The following is a 21,468-nucleotide window of genomic DNA, read 5'->3' on the forward strand; positions in this document are numbered from 1 at the left end:
TTAATACCCTGTTTTATCTTGGCAAACACAGAGCAGAAGCAATCTTATAACTGAGCAAAAAAATCAATCTGGGTGCATTTACTTTTTTTTTTTTTTTTGAGAGGGCATCTCTCATATTTATTGATCAAATGGTTGTTAAAAACAATAAAATTCTGTATAGAGGACTCAATGCACAATCATTAATCAACCCCAAGCCTAATTCTCAACAGTCTCCAATCTTCTGAAACATAACGAACAAGTTCTTACATGGTGAACAGTACAAGGGCAGTCATCACAGAAACTTTCAGTTTTGATACGCATCATGAACTATAAACAATCAAGTCAGATACGATTATTCATTTGATTTTTATACTTGATTTATATGTGAATCCCACATTTATCCCTTATTTTTTAATTTTTAAAAAATAAAATGCTGAAGTGGTAGGTAGATGCAAGATAAAGATAGAAAATATAATTTAGTACTGTAAGAGGGTAAATGTAGATGATCAGGTCTGTGCCTATAGGCTAAGTATTAATCCAAGCTAGACAAGGGCAACAAAACATCCACGGATGCAGAAGATTTCTCTCAAAACAGGGGGGATGAGGTTCTAAGCCTCACCTCTGTTGATCCCCAATTTCTCACCTGATGGCCCCCCTGTGACTGTGCCTGTCTTAGGTTGTTCCTCCCTTGAGGAATCCTACCCGTCTCTGGCTAACAAGCCATCTTCCGGGGCCATACAGGGAAATGTAAAGTTGGTAAGTGAGAGAGAAGCAATATTCTTTGAAAAGGTTAGCTTTTTACTTTGCATATTTATGCCCTGTGGCTTCTATGCCCAGCATTTGTCTTGAGGTATCTTTACCACTTGGAAGAATTATGATACTTGGGAATTTTCGATATGAGGCACAAATTCTATTTAAGGGTTGTAATTAGGAAGGAAGAAGAAAAGCTATAGAAGTAGCAGATGGAAGAAAACATGGGAAGATTGATTATTTCTTTGACATAACTTCTTGTAGAGTAACATAAGCATGTATAGGTTTTAACAAACTACTAATTAAATTACATACACACATTAACAGAATAGGAATTCAGATACATAACAAAAGCAGACCTACAATTACCAGCCATATGCAGTGAAACCAAGAAAACCAGTTAGGTACCCTAGGCATTTGTGAAAACTTATCAATAATATGATGGATATTGTCTAACTGAATTTGAATAGTTTGAGAAAAATCAGACAAATTAAAACAACACATTCCTGGGAACTGTTCACATCCCATATGTTCTTTTAACAGTAGATAGTCTATAGTCGCATGATTTTGGAGCACTGCAACTTGCACTTCTCCTAATTCTTGGTTGAGTTCCAACAATATAGATCCAGTCAAATTTGTTGTTTTACTGTATGCACAGGCCAGCTTAGATATCTCCTTCTTCATTCCAATGGCAAGTCCAGGAACCGGTGGGATGAATGCAGCTACAACAGCGCCAGGATCTTTGTTGAAGTTTTTTGATGATCATCTTCTGGAATGACTCTTCCAGAGGATGTAGATGTTGGAAGTTCTTCTTCATATCGTATCTTAATTCGTTTTCTGGGTAGCCAAATTAGGCTTTGATCCTCTATATAAACACAAACCCTTTGGGTACATTTACTTTTGCATTGCTGTGAGGTGAAGCAGCCTCAGTTCTCTGCACCTGTCATGTTGCATTTTGTCACCTCCTTACTTTCGGCATTGCCTCCGAGCAGTTCTCCCAGGGCTCTATCTAGGCTTCCTCGCCATTTTCTCCTTACCTGCCATCCTGTCCTCAGAGGCGAGGAGAGAAGGCTTTTTTCTTGGCTGAACATAGCTATAGCCTGTAGCATATGACTTTGAAATCTTCAGACCTGAACTCTCTCCAGAGCTGGAGAGACACACACAGTCTGACTACTTGTGGGACATCTCCAGTTGATTGTCCCAGGTACGACAGATTAACAATCTTCGAAAGTGAACTAACAAGTTCCTCACATCTGACCAGACTGCTTTTTGCTGACTTTTTATTTCCGGGCAGGACACCAGTGTTCTCCAGATGCTTTGACTTGAGGTTTGGGTCGTTTTTCATGTTTACTCTATTTCTGTTCCATAGGCTGCTAGGGTCTGTAACATCTCTCTCTCCAAGTCTTGTCGGTACTTTCTTTTTCTGTTCTCATTTAGACCCTTTTCCTTACATTAATTTCAGTAGATCAAGTCTCTCAGTCTCTCCCTGTGCCACCTTATCTTATACATTGCAGGCATCCTTCACAATACCTTTAATATTGTCCTTTTCTACTCAGATCCGCCGAGTGACTGCTAGTTTCTAAACCCTGTACCTGCAGGGCCCAGATGATCTTTTTAGCCCCATATGGACCTCCTACCACTCATACAACATACCCCACAGCCAAGCCAGCTTGGCTTAGTCATTTTTCAAACGTGGCAGGCACTTTGTCCATGTGGCTCCCTTTGCCAGAAAAATTTTTCCTCCCCTTTCTCACACCTGTCAGACTCATTGAAACTAGGCCCTCTCATATTAAAACATAAGCTTTACAATGACTACCAGATTTAAAATGTGCCTCCTGACTGATACAGCAATCTTACGACAATTTATCCTGTGAAGCACTTGCCATATATGTCTAACATGCATGGGTATGGTTACCGCAGCATTGTTTGTAACAATAAAATAGCAGGAACAACTGAAATAGATGAAACGGTGGAAAAGTAGAGATATATTTATATATATATGTGTGTGTGTGTGTGTGTGTGTGTAAAAATTTGCACTGTGATTCTGTTTTTTAAAGGAAATGTAGGTATGTGTATTCGTGTGTGTGTATACATGCATATAGAAAATACATCTGAAAAAATACACACCAAACTATTGAACAGTGATTATTATATGTCTGCATGGGTGTTGAAATTTTAATGTATACAAAACGTTAACATTTGCTAACACTGCCTGATAAGCTCATTTATATTCATTACTCTTTGTATTTTATATTTTTTAAATAAAAATAACAACTGGAGAAATGGAGTGTTAGATTTTTAAGACTACGTGCTTTTGTGTCATAGTGCTTCAGTGTGCTGATATTTATCAGGACAGAGACCCTAGTAATGATTTTTCTGTCTTCTTGGAGTGATATTCACAAAATATTTTATTTCAAGGACACCAGTATTCTTGCTGATGGACTGCTTCTCAATTGATATGAGTTTCCTTTAATAAATAAGCTTTATTGAATTTAGTATGTGTGTGGTTGTACATGACCAGTCAATAACATTTGCATGGATGCCACAATGCTTGCACACAAGTAAAACTGTACCAGTTTGACCTGTTATTGTGTAAATTGTTTAACAATACAAGTTTGATTCATTTTTATATGCTTATTTTTGTGGAGAACAAAGAAATATAATGGTATATGTTTTTTTTTTGGTGGCCTAGGTATCAACTTTACAGATTTTGCCAGGATTCTGGAGGAGAAGATGACCACGTAATTAGACATTTTCTTTACTATTGTTAAGTTTTTGTTTCTCAATCCTGTTGTAGTATTGTTTAAAATTTTGCATTATTATAACAAAGATTCAATGCTTTGTGGAGAGCAATGCCATTGTTGGTTTTCTAGGAGGATACGTGCAGAATTTTTTTTTAAGGAAAGAATTTGCTGCATAAAACATACTAAAGTTAGTGTTCAGTCTAAATTAGACTTATGTCTGCATTGCTAAATACGGAATATCATATACAGTGAAAGGAGAAGAGTTCAAAGTGGCCATTTAAAATGTTTAATTAAGAATTCTATTATTTGCCTTGGATTTATAATTACTAGTTTGCTTATTGTACGTTTATAGTCATAATATGATGATGCAGGCAACAGGCCTTTTTTATTTTTTAACAAATGCATCTAATTCTAAACAATGAAACAAAAAAAATTCCAGAATAAATATAGTCTTTAGAACCTTAACTCATCTCAGAAAGCTTTTGTTAATGATTTACATATCTTGGAGTCTGTTCCCCAGAACAGCTTATTATTTGGGGTCCAAAGGTATGAGCTGGTGAACCAGAGGGTAATAATTGCACATTATCCTGTAAGTAATCTCACAAATTTGAGGAAAATAGAAATACTTGATCATATTTTGAAAGATGAGAAGAGCGAGTATCTTCAAATTTTCCTATGGAAGAATTTTTTTTTATTGGGCAAAATGAAACAGAATGTCTTGTAATTATCTCTTAGTGCTTAAGTATAAATATATATTCTTTATTTGAGTAACCGTAAGCTGATGGTTTAAAATACATTAACTCATTCTATTAAGTGTGTTAAATGGGGTTTCTTTCTAGCTATCTCTTACTGTACCATTAACATGTAGATAATAATTATTGAGTAATGAAATACACTATTATTCTAATTATATCTTCCCTGAAACTACTTTGTAAATTACAGGGTGCAGCTTAGGGAAGCTATGGTTACCACGATTCCCGCTGGGTTGAACACTGAGTTGTAAACTGTAATATCAGTGACTGTGTGGTTATTGCATAGCCATTTTTACAGCTTCAGCTGGTTCACTAAGCATTTTTATTTAAAGATGGCAAATAGTGAACTTTAAAAAGTGGGAATATTGGAATTCCTTATTTCATTTAGAATGTTTGTCTTTAACCTAAAAATTAATTGCTTAGTGAAGAACAACAGTTGTTCGATTTTTTTAAAGATACAGAGTCAGAGTGAGGAAACACAAATTCAGCATTCCAGATGGTCAAGGGTCTCATTTTAGAAGATGCTTATTTCTTCATTGTTAGAGTTTAAACCAAAGAACTACTAATTCATTAGGAATTTTAGTATTCTCCACAATGGCCAGTTGGACAGATGATATAAAAGTACTTTTTATTTTAGTTGTCTTTTGGTATCTAAGCTCTACCAGATTAATAGCCGAAAAGACCAGGGAACCATTTCCATCTCCTGGTTCCACTTTTTGGCAAGTTCTGTCACTTCTGTCCATTTCCCAGTGCAGAAACCACCCCAAAGTGCTCACCAACTGATACTGGGTGATACAGGTAGACAGGGCTTCAATGGTAGCTCCTACCTGATGCTGTGGGGTTTCAAGGGACCACATGAATATTTCACAATAAGTGGCGATATCTGGGCACTTACTATGTGCTGGGCACGGGCCCAAGTGTATTTCCCACATTACTATGTTACTACTCTAATCTCCACTTTACCAGTCAGAAAAGAAAGGTTAAGCAACTTGCCCAAAATTATGTAGCAGTTAAGTGAAGATTTGGGATTTGAGGCAAACCCGAAACCACATTCTTAACCATTCTGCTATATTGGCACAGACATAGTTGGATGTCAGCCATCAGCTCTGCTTGTTACAACCCCTTCTTATTAAGGATGGCAAGATAGCCAGGTAATGGAAAAGGCAGCAGTGAACAACGTGCTAGGGAAAGCTGCAGTGATTAGAGACCAGTGTGAGTGTGTCCTTGTTTTTTAGGTACGCCTATTACTACAGCGGAATCGGTGCTGGTGTGTTCGTTGCTGCTTATATCCAGGTTTCATTCTGGTGCCTGGCAGCTGGAAGACAAGTGTACAGAATTAGGAAACAATTTTTTCATGCTATAATGCGACAGGAGATAGGCTGGTTTGACGTACATGATGTTGGGGAACTTAACACCCGGCTCACAGAGTAAGTACGTAGTTTTATGTTTAACTCAGACGGGGTTTGTATTCTCATTAAAAGGGAAGAAATTCATCAGAGCTGTTAGAATATGTTCATGCATCACTCAGAAGTGATTATGAGACGATTCCTTCTGAGCAGTGCCTCTGTCTTACGCATCATTTTGTTCCCAGTACCCAGGCGTGGATGAGGGGACCTGCATGACTAGTGCTGAAGGAGGGGTTGGACTTGCCGGATTGAAAACATCTTGAGAGTGTGCAGTAGAGCACCACTATAATACTCCTGGGGAAATCTGTGTGAGATCTCGGCTCTAATCTAATGACCCCACACTCAAACAAAACAACAAACCAACTGGGCTCAGGAGGAAAGTTCTGTGTTCCCAATCCTGATGTTTATTTCTGACACTATCTGTTCTTTCAGTGATGTCTCCAAAATTAACGAAGGAATTGGTGACAAAATTGGAATATTCTTTCAGTCATTAGCAGCATTCTTCACTGGTTTTATAATAGGATTTACACGTGGTTGGAAGCTAACCCTTGTGATTCTGGCCATCAGTCCTGTTCTTGGTGTGTCAGCTGCCCTCTGGGCAAAGGTAGGTGAAGCCTGTGAATCCAGAGTTTAAACTGGATTCAAATGTGAATTAACCATTCTGCTGTAACCCCCCACACCGCCCCCAGTAGAAGGTCTTTTTATTACATGGGTGACCCTGACTTTCTACTTGAAATTTGGTTTTAAGTCATTTGTTTAAATTCAGTGAGAATAAGCAGATTCAATTTCAGTAAGTCTTATACCAGCTCAGACACCATGCTATCCTGGGCCATGTCATTATTTGTGGAAGGAATGAGACAGAAATGTGTCCTCTGCCTTCATATAGAAGGCATGCTGAACTCTTGAAAGAGCCATGTTACCTAGTAGACAATTCCACATTCACACGTGGAAATTCAAGTTAGTGAACAACAAATATGTCCCATTCAGTTAACATGATTGATTTAAATGATTTGGTAGATTTTAATTTGCAAATTGATTTAACAGTTTTGTTATTTGTAAATTGTTTTTATAAATGGTTTTGTGTTCATACATATTTAAATCTATGGGTATGAAAATCATTTTTAAAAACTAGATACTTTCTAGTCCCATATACATATAAATCCCAAGCCTGCAGTTTTCTCTCCTAATCACAAAAGCAACAGTACAAATGGCCTTTCTCACCTTTGCACATATGCCTCTGATGACCTTATAAAATAATGAACCCTTCCAGGCTGGGTTTGGTATTCATTTTAAGCTGATTTGATGAATGAATGGCAGTGGAGAAATTGGCTCATATGTAATTTCTGTTGGGTTCAACACACACTACAAGTTACATGTGGCAAAAGGAGATAAAATAATGGAGGGCCAACCAAAGCTGAACCTAACCCAAAATAAATGAGATTATAAGTATTAAGGAATTTTAGAAATTTTACCCTGTAGGTTATTTATTTTGTTATTACAAATAATAACTATCATTTATTGTACATCTATTATGTCAGGCAAATACATATTATCTTTCTGAAGTATAGGTATTATCTATTTAATAGAGGAAGCAATTAAGTTCTGAGGACTCTTAATTTGTTGCTGAAAGTAACAGTGTTTAACCTATGTCAAAATATACTTTCTTAGCGGTTAAACTGCATCTCTGTATCAGTTAGCTGAAGTATTTGGTAAAAGATTTGTGTGTGAATTCTTTTCCCTGATTACTAGGCTATTAAGCAAGTCAGGTAGCAAACTCTTCATACTAGTATTTGCTGAAAACTGGATTGATGTCCTTTCTAATTAGGTTAGGAAAACACACAGTAATTTTATCTTAATAATTATATATTTACTTCAGATACTATATTTAAGTAATGGAACCCTAAGCTTATTGATGGAGACCCAAATTTTAATCTTAATTCTGTCATAAACTTCTGGTGATTTCATCCAAATTTCTTATATTTTCTGGTTGTTAGAAATATTAAAAAAGAAATGTGGCCCAGTGTGGGAAAAGACTTTGTCCCTGTACACTTGAAGCTCTCCCAGAGACACCAGGGCCAGAGGAAAGAACAGGAAAGGACACAGGTACAGCAAGCTCCCTCGTCCAGGAAGTCTCTTTAGACTTGTGCACCAGCAAACCTCTTCCCCTGCCCAGAGACAGTGGGGTGCCTAGAGGGGTCAGGTACCAGAAACCATCACACAAGGGTCAGTAGGATCCCCACTAGCTTCAGATTAACCACACTGACCAAACTAACAGCATGAAGGCTCTGACTAGAAAACTGCCACTGGAGCCACAGCTCACAAAAATAGGCCAAGAATGACATGCTCAACCTAAACAGGATAACCGCTTGCTGAAATGACAGTTATGTAGGATCCAGAGTTTCTTAACAAAATTGACAAAATGTCCTTGGTAAAATAAAAAGTCACTTATTATTCCAAGAAAATCAGAACTCAAATGATAAAATGGTAACTGATACCAAAACTGAGAAAAGTCAGACATTAGAATTCTTTGACATGGATTTTGAAATAGTCATCATAAAAATGCTTCAGTAATCAATTATAAATTCTTGAAAAAAAATAAAAAAGAATATTTTATCAAAAAATGAAATGGAAGTTATGAAAAAGGATAAAAGGAAATGCAAGAACTGAAAGATACAACAGCAGAAAATAAAAAATCATGATGAATAGGCTCAAACTCATTGTGTGGAAATGACAGGATAGAATCAGTGTATCTGGAGATAGAATTCTAGAATTCATCCACTCTGAAACAGTGAGGATATAAAAAGAGCCTCTGGGACCTGTGAGACAATAACAAAATATTTAACATTTGTTACCCTTAATGTCCCAAAAGAAGAAGAGAAAAAGAGTGGGGCTGAAGGAGTATTGAAAGAAATAATGGTTGAAAACTTCCAATATTTGGTGAAAAAAAACCTTCAGATCTAAGAAGCTGAGCTAACACCAGACGGGATAAACCCAAAGAGAAATCCATGCCAAAGCACATCATAATTAAACTACTTAATACTAAAGATAAAAAATCTTGAATCAGCTAGAGAGAAACAACACATTACTTATAGAGGAATACTAGTTTGAATGACAACATATTTCTCATCTGAAGCCAGAAAGGCCAGAAGGAAGGAGCAAAATATTTTCCAAGTGCTGAAAAGAAGGAACCATCAGCTGTGCACACTGTGTCTGGTAGAATTGCTCTTCAGCAGTGTTAGTGAATCTCAGATCAAGGAAAGGTAATTAATTTCCTGACAGGATACCTACTGGTATGTTAAAGACTGGCTAGATGAAGTTCTTCAAACAGGAGGGAATGATGAAATAATTTTGGAGCATCAGGAAGGGAAAAGGAACAACAGAAAGATCAGAAATTTGGACATATAAAATAGGCTTTCCTTTTCCTCAGGAGATTTCTAAATCATATTTGATGACTGAAGCAACAATTATAAATGGTAAAATGTTGATGTCATCGTAAGTCATGTGAATATTATAATACAGCAACCATTACGAAGCCCAAGCAGAAATATTTAAAAACACTATAAGTATATCAGAATGGAATCCTAAAACTATATTGAGAAGAAAAAAGAAGAGGAATGAGAACCTGATGAAACAAATAGAAAACAAGTAAAAAAAATGATAAATGTTACTGCTAACATATCACTAATAATTTTAAATACAAATAGTTTAAATATACTAGTCAAGGGAGAAATTGGCAGAGTGGATTTAAAAAAATGTCTCAACTGTATCCTGTTTACAGGAAACTTACTTCAAATTAAACAACATAAGTAGAGTGGAATAGGATGGAAAAAGATAAACCTTACAAACATTCATTTAAAACAAGAGTAGTTATTTAGTATCTGATAATGTAGACTCCAGAATTAAAAAATTACTATGAAAAAAGCAGAACATTACATAATGACAAAAGGGATGCATCCACCACAAAGACATAATCACCTTAAATGCATATGCACTAAATAAGATAGTCTCAACATACATGAAGTAAAAACTGAGAGAACTGAAGGGAGAAATATAAACATCACAATTATGGGTGGAGACTTTAGCATCCCCTCCTCAGCATTGATAGAACTACTAGAGAAATTTAGGGAGAAACAGAAGATCTGATCAACACAATCAGCAAATAGAATCTAATTAATACTTAATAAAATATTCTATTCAACAACAGGATATACATTAAACATTTTTCAATATGGGTCATATCCTGGGCTATAAAACAAACCTGAAGAAATTTAAAATAATTGATACCTTAAAGTGTTTTGTTGGACTACATTACATTAGAAACCAATAGAATGACAATGAGAAAAATCTCTAAACATGTGGGAGTTAAACAATACATTTTAAAATAATCCATGAATCATAAAGGTTAAGTTTCAAAGGAAAATATTTATGTAACTAAATGGAAACAAAGCACAATGTCAAAATATTTGCAATGCAACTAAATAAGTGCTCTGGGAAATTTATAACATTAAATATTTAGCTTAGAAATGAGGAAAGGTATCAAATCAGTAATACAATTTCCTGCCTTAAAAAACTAGGAAAAAAAGAGCAAAATAAAACCAAAGCTAGCAGGAGGAAGAAACAATAAGGGTAAGAGTATAAATCAGTGAAATTGAAAAATAGAAAAATACTAGAGAATATTAGTGAAACAGCTGATTCTTCAAAAAAATCATAATTAGCGTGATAAAAATAGACAAATCACAGTGTCAAGAATAAAAAAGATATCACTACAAATCATGCAGACATTAAAAGATAATAAGGGAATACTATGAAAAAGTTTGTACTCATAAATTTGAAAACTTAGAAATCAACTCTTTGATAAATACAAACTATGAAAACTCAATTAGGGTGAATAGATAATTTCAATAACCATATAATCACTAAATAAATTTATTTTGCAATTTAAAGGCTCCTGAAAAGGGATTTTCTATGCCCTGATAATTTTACTGGAAAATTCTACCAGACATTTAAAGAATTAACACCAATTTTATACACTCCTCCAGAAGAAAGAATTCTTCCTCTTCCTAACTTTGAAAGAGGGAACACTTTCCAATTCTTATTAGGCCTGTAATTACCCTGATACCAAAAATAGACAAAATTAATACAAAAAGAAAACTGTAGGTCTAATATCCTTCATAGACTAAGAATAAAAATTCTTCAGTAACATTAACAAACCAAATTCAGCAATGCATAAAAAGAATATTATATCATGACCAAGTGGAATTTATTTCAGCTATGCAAGGCTGGTACAACATTTGAAAATCAATCAAATGCAATCTATCATATCAACAAGCTGAAGAAGAAAAACTGGTCATATCAATTGACAGACAAAAAAACATTAGACAATATCCAAAACCCATTGATTAAAAAAGAAAAAAGCAGCAAGTACAAGAATAGAGGGATGTTACCTCAACTTGATAAAAGATCAGCTTAAAAAACCCTACAGCTAATATCCTGCCTAACAGTGAAAGACTGAATGCTTTCCCTCTAAAACTGGAAATAGGAAGACAAGGATGTCTGCTCTCATTACTCTTTTTCAACAAAGTATTAGAACTTCTAGCCACTGCAATAGGCATGAAAAAAAAAGGTATATGATGATAAAGGAAGAAATAAAACTATATTCACAGAGCATAATATTCTACATAGAGAATCCCAAATAATCTACAATTTTCTAAAACTAATAATAAGTTTGGAAAGGACACTGGATACCAGATCAACTGTGTCTGGTGTAAGTATAAAATTAAATACTTAGGTATATACTTTACAAAAAGTATAGAGTCTATGTGCTGAAAATATATGAAATGCTGATGAAAGATATGAAGGCTGAATAATGGAGATACAGTGTGTTCACGGATTATGAAACTCACTGTGTCAATTCTCAGACATCAGTTCTTCCTGAACTGATCTGTAGGTTTAGGGCATTTCCTATAAAAAGTTCCAGTAAGATTTTTTTGTGGACATAGACAAGCAAGCTTAATCTAAAATTTATGTGGAAAGACACAGGCCTTAAAATAGCTAACGTAATCTTGACAAAGAAAAATAGGGTGAGAAAAATAAGATATAGAAAAACAATTCAGTGGAGCAATAATAGCCTTTTCAACAAATAGTGCTGGAGCAGATGGGCATCCAGACAAAAATAAAATAAAACAATCTCAAACCTCACATTCTATGTAAAAATTAACTAAAAGTGGGTTATGGACTTACTTATAAAATGGAAAGCTCTAAAATGTTTAGAAAACAATATAGTGGAAAATCTTTGGAATCCAGGCCTGGGCAGAAAGTTTTTAGACTTGACACTAAAATCTCAGTCCTTTAAAAGAAAAGCTTATAAATTAAACATCATCAAAATTAAAATTTATTGTTCTGTGAAAGCCATATGATGAAAGCACAAGCTATAGACTGGGAAAAAAGTACATGAAAACCACATACATGACAAGGGACTAATGTTCATATAATGAACTCTCAAAACTCAATAGTAAAAATTCAAAAAAACCAATTAGAGAAAGGGGCAAAAGACGTGAATAGACATTCATCAGAAAGGATGTATAGATGGCAAGTAAGCACATGAAAAGTTCTTCAGCATCATTAGCCATCAGTGAAAAGCAAAATTAAACTACAGTGAGATACAACTACACATCTGTCCATGGCTAAAATAAAAAATGATGAAAACACCAAATGCTGATGAAATGCAGAGAAACTGGATCACTCATAGATGGCTGGTAGGAATATGAAATGGTAAAGCCATTCTGGAAAACAGTTTGTTGCAGTTTCTTATGAAACTAAACATGCAGTTACCATACAGTCCAGCAGTTGTAGTCCTGAGCATTTATCTGAGAGAAAATTATGACACATAAAAACCTGTATTCAAATGTTTATAGCAGCTTTATTTGTAATAGCAAAAAAAAAAAAAAAAACACCCACAAAAACCCAGATGTCCTTCAGCAAGTGAAAAATTAAACTATGGTACATCTGTACCATGGAATACTACCTGTTGCTAAAAGGAAGGAACTATTGATACATGCAACAACCTGGAGGAATCTCCACAGAGCTTGCTGTGTGAAAAAAGATAATTCTAAAAGCTTATGTACCATATGATTCTATTTATATATATTCTTGAAATAACAATTACAGATAAGAGTGGTTTTTAGGGCTTATAGGTAGTGAGGAGGGAAAGAGAGTTGAGGAATAGGGAAAGAGATAACTGTGGCTGTAAAGGGTAGCACCAAGGGATCCTCCTGATGGACTTGTTCTGTATCATGACTGTAGTCACATGGCACACGATAGGTGGTAACACTGCTTAGAACTAAATATGCACACATAAGTGCATGTAAAACTGGTAAACTGGATAACATTGATGAGTAAATGTTAAGTGTTACATTCCGGATTGGGATATGGCTCTGTAGTTTCATGATGTTACTTTTGGATAACACTAGATGAAGACTGTGTTTCATGACAAGTATGTTAAAAGACAAAATTCAGCCAAATGAATTTGAAGATCTAATTGGCTTTATTCAGTGATTCATGAATCAGGCAGCATCCCTTTTAACAGTTAGGAGTTCTGAGGAGCTGTACAAAAGGAAGGTTTTATTGACAGAGGGGTTAGAAAAACAAGTTTTCTAACAAAGAGTGGATTGTTTCAAGTGGGGTTATCTTCCGTTGGGGAAAGGGTAGGGATCTATCATGCAGGTTACCTCAGCAAGTACTGATCATGTAGTTTCAGGTTGACTGGTGAAAGGCCACATTTCTGGGAGAGGTTCCAACTGCAATTAGTTTAGATATTAAGTCTTGGTCTGCTGATATGGGGCTTAGTACAAGTGACTCAGTTTTGGGCCTGTTATCTCTTTTTCTTTATAGGTATGTGGGATCTCACTACTGTTTCTTACAACTGCATGTGAGTCTATAATTATCCCTTCCCAAAAAAGTATAAGTTACCTCAAAACAAAACAAAAATCTACATTGGGAAATGGAAAAATGGAACAAAGATGAAAGTCAAAATATCTTTAGTGTCAAAAATATTACTAGATTGAGTAATACAAAATTAGACAGCTTTTGCCTTAGAGAAATAACAATTTCATATATCTCAAACTAATATAAGTAGGCTTTGTGAGGAAATTAGCAGCCTTTGGAAGAAAAAATGAGTTGGTGATACTTTACATAGCTTATGTGGATAAATGTAATAATGGAAATATCACCATTCTATTTTATATTGGAAGAACAGAGGAAGTTGACTTTTTATATCCCTCAGAGTAGTTCAGAGGGTTTTTTTCTTTCAACACATACAATCTTTTAAAAAACAAAGCGAAAACACTTACTGAAGATTTTATTGTAGCCTTTCTAAAATATATGGTTATAATTATGGAAAGTCATAGAAGGCAAGAAGAGCCAGGTTTATTGAATCAATTGGTCTGTTAATTGATTTCTCTATTAAAAGGAAACCAAAAAGTAGATAAACTTATGTTCAGTAATTAATGTTTCACTATTTTATGTTATTTGAAAATTATTTAGATGTTCAGTAAATTTCCATTTTACTTAGGAAAAAACTCAAGTTTCAAGTTGCAAAAAGATTTTGCAAGCTATTTTTAAGTATACATGCCGTAATACATAATTATTGCTAAAAAGATTACCTAAGGCATTTTTATCCTTCTTAGATCTGTGTAATTTGCTGCTACTGAATATTTATGCTAAATAACCCATGAAGTATCATGTGACATTAAACAAAGTCAGCTATGATCATAAGCTGTTTTCTTGCTGACAAATTTTGTAACACAGATGACGTGAATTTGATTATTAAGCCCAGGTAGTTGTTTATCTGCATTATATATCACGCTGGTAACTCTATTTTAATTAAACCAGTCTATATTGGTAAACCAATTAAACCGAACAAAACCTTTTGTTTACCAAAGGTTATCCTAGATTTTGTGAATTTGAATAGAATTTGGATTAGTTTCTGTTTTATTTCCTTGAATGTTAGTAGTACTTAATTTATAAATGCTTAATTTTAAGCCAATTAGAGAATATCTCCAAGTCATATATCTGGTACGAGATTTATATCTAGACTATATAAAGGAGACCTAAAACTCAATAATAAAAAGCAAAGAATGCAAATTTTAAAATGGACAAAAAACTATCTGATTAGACATTTCTCTGAAGATTTACAGATGTCCAATGAGTATGTAAAAGATGTTCAACATTGTTAGTCATCAGCAATATGCAAACCCAAACCACAGTGAGGTACCATATTTCACTCACTAGGATGGATAGTGTTATAAAAATGAACAATAACAAGTGTTGGCAAAAATGTAGAGAAATCAGAACTCTCATACATTGTTGATAGGAGGTTAAAATTGTGCTGCCACTTTAGAAAACTGTGGCAGTTCTCAAAAGGTTAAACACAGAGTTCCCATATAACCCAGAAATTCCACTCCTAGATGAAAGAAACCAAGAGAAATGAAAACACAAGCCCACACTGTTCAGAGCAGCATTTTTCCTATTAGCCAAAAAGTGGAAATAATCTAAATGTCCATCAATTGATGAATGGATAAATAAAATGTGGTTTATCCTTAAAATGAATATTATCTGTCCATGAAATGGATATATGAAAACATTATGCTAATTGAAAGCCAGTCACAAAAGACCACAAATTGCATGATTCTGTATATATGAAATGTCCAGAATGGGCAAATCCATAGAGACAGAAAGTGCTGGGGTGAGGAAGGATGGAAGGATTTGGAGGTGATGACTAAAAGGTACAATCAGTAAAATTATGTTGCTCCCCTTCATTAGCTTTGGGAGGCCAGAAAGTCTCATGTATCAGTGGGTTATTGCTTTGGGTACCAAAGAATTTAGGTACATTTTCAGCACAGCATCTGCACACAAACACAGCTTCCACTTGCTTTCACTCACCTTCTGCATCCATTGCAGCTCCTTTTACTTTCACACACAGCAAAGGAGGAAATGCACTTTAAAACACAACAACCATGAGCTTTTTGTGGCCGGAAGGAATAGACTGATATTATTTACACACATGGGTCCACAAATGCTTACAATTTTCTACTGAAAGAGTGTAGTTTAATCAGTTTTATTATTAATTGCTTGTGTGTAATTTTCTGTTAGATGGTTGACTACTTAGGCATTCCAGGTACAAATAGTACCCTTAATCCTTTGCCCAGTACCCTTACTGTGCTTTTCCTGGTGACCTCCCAGAAGTGACTCCCTGCCCCCAAACTCTTGTTTTTAGCTAAAGATAGCTTTGGCCATTCAGGGAATTGCTCAGTTTTCCTGAGTCTCTCCCAGGTATACAGGAGGCATACATATTATTAAACTTGTCTGTTTTTCTTCTTTTAATCTGTCTTATATCCATTTTAATTATTCGAACAGCAAAATACCCTGAAGGGAAGAAAGGAAAACTTTCCCAGTCCTTCAGTTTTGGTGACTCAGATAGGACAAAATTGACTGACTGGATCCTGCTCACTCCAGTGCCGCTGCAGCTGGGATCTGGGCCCTTTGATAGGGGCCTCTGATAGCAGCCCTTAGGTTTCTTTGTGGAGAAGATGACAAATGTTTGAAAATTGGTTATGGTATGGTCACACACCTTTGTGAATTACTAAAGCCCGCTCAATTTTACACTTTAAATAGGTGAATTGCATGGTATGTGAATTATATCCCAGTAATAAAGCTATTACAAAAGAAAAAGAAAAAGGAGTAGTGCAATCAACCCCAGTGTACTCCTCACCAATGTTCAACATTTTCCCAATCCTGTTTCATATGCTCCTGCAGTTAGGCCCTAATATCCAAGTTCTGTTTTTCCTTAGATGTCCAAAATTTGGATATGTGCTTTAAAAAGGTATTGCTTGTTGGATTTATTAAGTATTTAAAGTGTTATGGAAATCAGACATAGACACATTAAATTTGTTAATGTGGTTTGAAATGTCTAAGAAAAAAATTAAAGCCGATTAAAGAGAGCTCTTTGCAAATTAATTGTGATGTACCATCCAGAGGTAGAAAAATACTGCACATCTACAATATAGATACACATAAACGTAGAGATAGATGCAAACAGACTTTATGATTAGTAATGTTTGTGGAGATTTTTCATTCAACCAGTTTCCGAACACTGCCTCCCCACCACCTCTTTTTCCTCTAATGAGAGAGGTCTCTTTTCCTAAAGTTCAGATTTCAAAGGATATCTTTTAAGTCCTAGGGGAGAAGGGGTAGCAAATTTACATCACAAAGGCACAGAGAAAGTATCCCAAGTTTTCTCTGAGGTAGAGTTTTGGGGGGCATCTTTGCCTATTATTAGGAATCTAGAACAATTAAAACTTCTCTTGCGTTTATAAAGTCTATAAAGATTTTGCCAAAGCCTTTTTTTTTTTTTTTTTTTGAAAGGGCATCTCTCATATTTATTGATCAAATGGTTGTTAACAACAATAAAATTCAGTATAGGGGGGTCAACGCTCAATGTACAATCATTAATCCATCTCAAGCCTAATTCTCGTCAGTCTCCAGTCTTCTGAAGCATAACAAACAAGTTCTTACATGGTGAACGAATTCTTACATAGTGAATAAATTCTTACATGGTGAACAGTACAAGGGCATTCATCACAGAAACTTTCGGTTTTGATCATGCATTATGACCTATAAACAATCAGGTCAAATATGAATATTCGTTTGATTTTTGTACTTGATTTATATGTTGATCCCACATTTCTCCTATTATTATTATTATTTTTATTTTTAATAAAATGCTGAAGTGGTAGGTAGATGCAAGATAAAGGTAGAAAACATAGTTTAGTGCAAAGCCTTCTTTTTGAATATACAATTCAGCCTTGGCTTCTATCAGCCCCTGAACATCAGCCTTCAGCTGATCATTTGTAGGATGTTAGTTTTTGTTTTAAGTCTAATTTCTGTTCTTTTAGCTTGTCAACGGGGTCCCACTATACTTTGTGTCCACCTTCAATTTGGCTTTTCCAAAGGTACCAGTAAGACAATTGTTTAGAATGAGACATCTTAAAAGTTTTTTTTTCTTTTACATATTGCAATTCAAATGATCCATTGTCTGGCCATTGAGAAAAGGATCTATTAATCTCAATGCGACTCAAACCAATAAGCCTTTTAATGACTTAACCAAAGGAGCCTGAGGCATCCCACCAGAGGCAGCCTCTATGATCTAGAAAGTTCACTCCCAAAATAGTCTAGGGAAGTAAAAGACCTTCGTTGTTATAGTCAGTAAAAATGGTGTAGGGAAAATGGTGTCTCTCCTTTCCCAGGAGAATATGAGATGTGCCGGTCACAGGCCCATTAATCTGTGACACTGGGCAGTTACGTCTGGAATGGGATTTGATCAGTGCTGACAAAGGTTGTGAAACAGAGGCCGCTGTGGACTGGGACCTCTTCCGACAAGTTCCCTGAGAGCTGGCACAGTCAGACAAAAAGATTGCTGCTTTCTATCATTCTCTGTCTGGGAGCCCTGGCCTATTCACCCACTGGGAGGCGCACTACCCAGTTGGCAGAAAACAGGTAAATTCTTCTCACTGGTCACAAAGCCAAGCTCAGAACATAGAAGGAGATGACAAATGACACAACAGAGGGAGGCAAAGCACAACAGCGACCATCTCTGGAAAAGTGTCAGTAAACAGCAGGAGGTCTTATTATCAAATCTTTGCTAGAGTCTCCATACCCAGGGTACTAGATCTATAAATATTTTCTCTGCTAATCTAAATATAGGAAAGGAAAAATTCCCTCTTGCTTCCATCAGACCCTGCAGGCAAAGATCCAGGAGTGTGACATGCTCAGAATTCTTACCTTCTGCCAGCTCCTATCAGAGGCCCCAGATCTCAGCTGCAGCGGCACTGGAGTGAGCAGGGTCCAGTCAGTGAAGTTTGTCCTATTTGAGTCACCAAAACTGAAGGACTGGGAAAGTTTTCCTTTCATCCCTTCAGGGTATTTTGCTGTTCGAATAATTAAAATGGATATAAGACAGATTAAAAGAAGAAAAACAGATAAGTTTAATAATATATATGCCTCCTGTATACCTGGGAGAGACTCAGAAAAACTGAGCAATTCCCCAAATGGCCAAAGCTATCTTCAGCTAAAAACAAGAGTTTGGGGGCGGGGAGTCACTTCTGGGAGGTCAGCAGGAAAAGCACAGTAAACAAGTGAGGTTGTCACACAGGTTTAAGTTTGCCTTTTCCATTGATAAGACTTTGTGTCAATTTAAAGTGACCCTTCTCTTCTTGGTTAGCAAGGAGACACCTGTATGGAGAGTAACCTTGTAAATGTCTTTTACAAAAGGGTAACTTCTACTTGGTTTTCAGAGCTTCTCCTGCATTTGCAATTTCTTCAAAATAACCAGTTTAAAGTAATCAGTAAAAGTATGTTGCTCCCTTTCATTAGCTTTGGGAGGCCAGGAAGTCTTGTGTATCAGTGGGTTATTACTTTGGGTACCAAAGAATTTAGGTACATTTTCAGCACAGCATCTACACACGAACACAGTTAGGAAATGTCCACTTGCTTTCACTCACCTCCTGCATCCATTGCAGCTCCCTATACGTTCACACACAGCAAAGGAGGAAATGCACTGTTAAAACACAACAACCATGAGCTTTTTGTGGGCGGAAGGAATAGACTGATATTATTTACACAGAAGAGTCCACAAATGCCTACAATTTTCTGCTGAACGAGTGTAGTTTAATCAGTTTTACTATTAATTCCTTGTGTGTAATTTTCTGTTAGATGGTTGACTACTTAGGCATTCCAGGTACAAATAGTACCCTTAGTCCTTTGCCCATTCAGTTGATCTGATTTTCATCACAGGATTCCAGTTCGTATGTCAGTGGCTGGGTTCAGAGAGAGATCCACTCCAGTGTCAAGCTTTGAAGATCTAGGGAACAAGGAAAAACTGTCCCAAAGATGTGCCATTGTGACATGCAGATTATTTTGAGCCAAAAACCATCAAGACCCAAAAGACTCAGGAAAACACTTTGACCTCTCTCCACACCCCCTCACCAGCATAAAAAGAATTTAGCAGAGGAACTACTCCAGGAGGAAAGCTGTCACTGTAGATAACTATATTACAGACTCTCTGGGGGTAACAGTCAGGGATTGACAAAGTCTGCTAAAAATCCTCTCTGTGTGCCCCACTGTTCCTGTGTGGGCCATCAGGTTATTATGTTTACCAAACATTTAGTCTTCATATTCCTATAAGTTACTTCCCTTTCCCTTTGAAGTCTCAGGCCCCTGCCCTCTTCTCCGTGGTTCAGGATGACACATGCCTCATTCTCCCTGATTGTCTTTGGAATGCATGTCTATGACTTCCTTGCATGTACATAATGAAACTTTGGCTTTTTTCTCCTGTTAATCTGTCTCATGTCAATTTGATTCTCTTTTTTTTTTAATTTTGCTATCATTAATGTATAATTACATGAGCAACATTATGGTTACTAGACTCCGCCCATTATCAAGTCCCTACCACATACCCCATTACACTCACTGTCCATCAGCATAGTAAGATGCTATAGAATCACTACTTGTCTTTGTGTTATACTGCCTTCCCTGTGTCCTCCCCCACTACATTATACATTCTAATAGTGATGCTCCTTTTTCCCCCTTATTCCTCCCTGCCCGCCCATCCTCCCCAGTCCCTTTCCCTTCCGTAACTGTTAGTCCATTCTTGGGTTCTGCGAGTCTGCTGCTGTTTTGTTCCTTCAATTTTTTCTTTGTTCTTATACTGCACAGATGAGTGAAATCATTTGATACTTGTCTTTCTCTGCCAGGCTTATTTCACTGAACGTAATACCCTCTAGTTCATCCATGCTGTTGCAAATGGTAGGATTTGTTTTTTTTTTATGGCTGAGTAATATTCTATTGTGTATATGTACCACCTCTTCTTTATCCTTTCATCTACTGATGGACACTTAGGTTGTTTCCATTTCTTGGCTATTGTAAATACTGCTGTTATAAACATAGGGGTGCATATGTCTTTTTCAAACTGGGCTCCTGCATTCTTAGGGTAAATTCCTAGGAGTGGAATTCCTGGGTTAAATGGTATTTCCATTTTTAGTTTTTTGAGGAACCTCCATATTGCTTTCCACAATGGTTGAACTAATTTGCATTCCCATCAGCAGTCTAGGAGGGTTCCCCTTTTACTCCACATCTTCACCAACATTTGCTGTTGTTTGTCTTTTGGATGTTGGCCATTCTAACTGGTGTAAGGTGATATCTCATTGTGGTTTTCATTTGCATTTCTCTGATGATTTGGGATGTGGAGCATCTTTTCATGTGTCTGTTGGCCATCTGAATTTCTTCTTTGGAGAAGTGTCTGCTCAGATCCTCTGCCCATTTTTTAATCAGGTTATTTGCTTTTTGGGTGTTGAGGTGTGTGAGTTCTTTATATACTTTGGATGTTAACCCCTTATCAGATATGTGATTTATTAATATATTTTTCCATACTGTAGGATGCCTTTTTGTTCTACTGATGGTGTCCTTTGCTGTACAGAAGCTTTTCTTTTTAGTTTGATATAGTCCCACTTGTTCATTTTTGCTTTTGTTTCCCTTGCCTGGGGAGATATGTTCATGAAGAAGTTGCTCATGTTTATGTCCGAGAGATTTTTTGCCTATGATTTTTTCTAAGAGCTTTATGTTTTTATGACTTACATTCAGTCCTTTGGTCAATTTTGAGTGTGTGGGGTTAGACAATAATCCAGTTTCAATCTCTTACTTGTAGCTGTCCAGTTTGCCAAGACCAGTTGTTGAAGAGGCTGTCACTTCCCCACTGTATATCCATGGCTCCTTTATCGTATATTA

At 36.0% G+C, this 21,468-nt stretch overlaps 1 protein-coding gene across 2 annotated transcripts in view; it reads left to right on the forward strand.

Annotated features, from left to right (window-relative positions):
• The window catches only part of ABCB1 (ATP binding cassette subfamily B member 1), a 232,398-nt gene that overhangs the window by 162,133 nt on the left and 48,797 nt on the right, over positions 1-21,468 (forward strand). For both annotated transcript variants that reach the window (XM_073238890.1, XM_036990690.2), the window contains exons 5-7: positions 3,422-3,470; positions 5,461-5,652; positions 6,064-6,235. In XM_073238890.1, coding sequence (XP_073094991.1) covers positions 3,422-3,470; positions 5,461-5,652; positions 6,064-6,235 — 413 coding nt within the window. The remainder of the gene's footprint in view (positions 1-3,421; positions 3,471-5,460; positions 5,653-6,063; positions 6,236-21,468) is intronic.

The sequence above is a fragment of the Manis javanica genome, chromosome 6 (genome assembly GCF_040802235.1).
Source record: "Manis javanica isolate MJ-LG chromosome 6, MJ_LKY, whole genome shotgun sequence".
In the NCBI taxonomy this organism is placed as follows: Eukaryota; Metazoa; Chordata; class Mammalia; order Pholidota; family Manidae; genus Manis; species Manis javanica.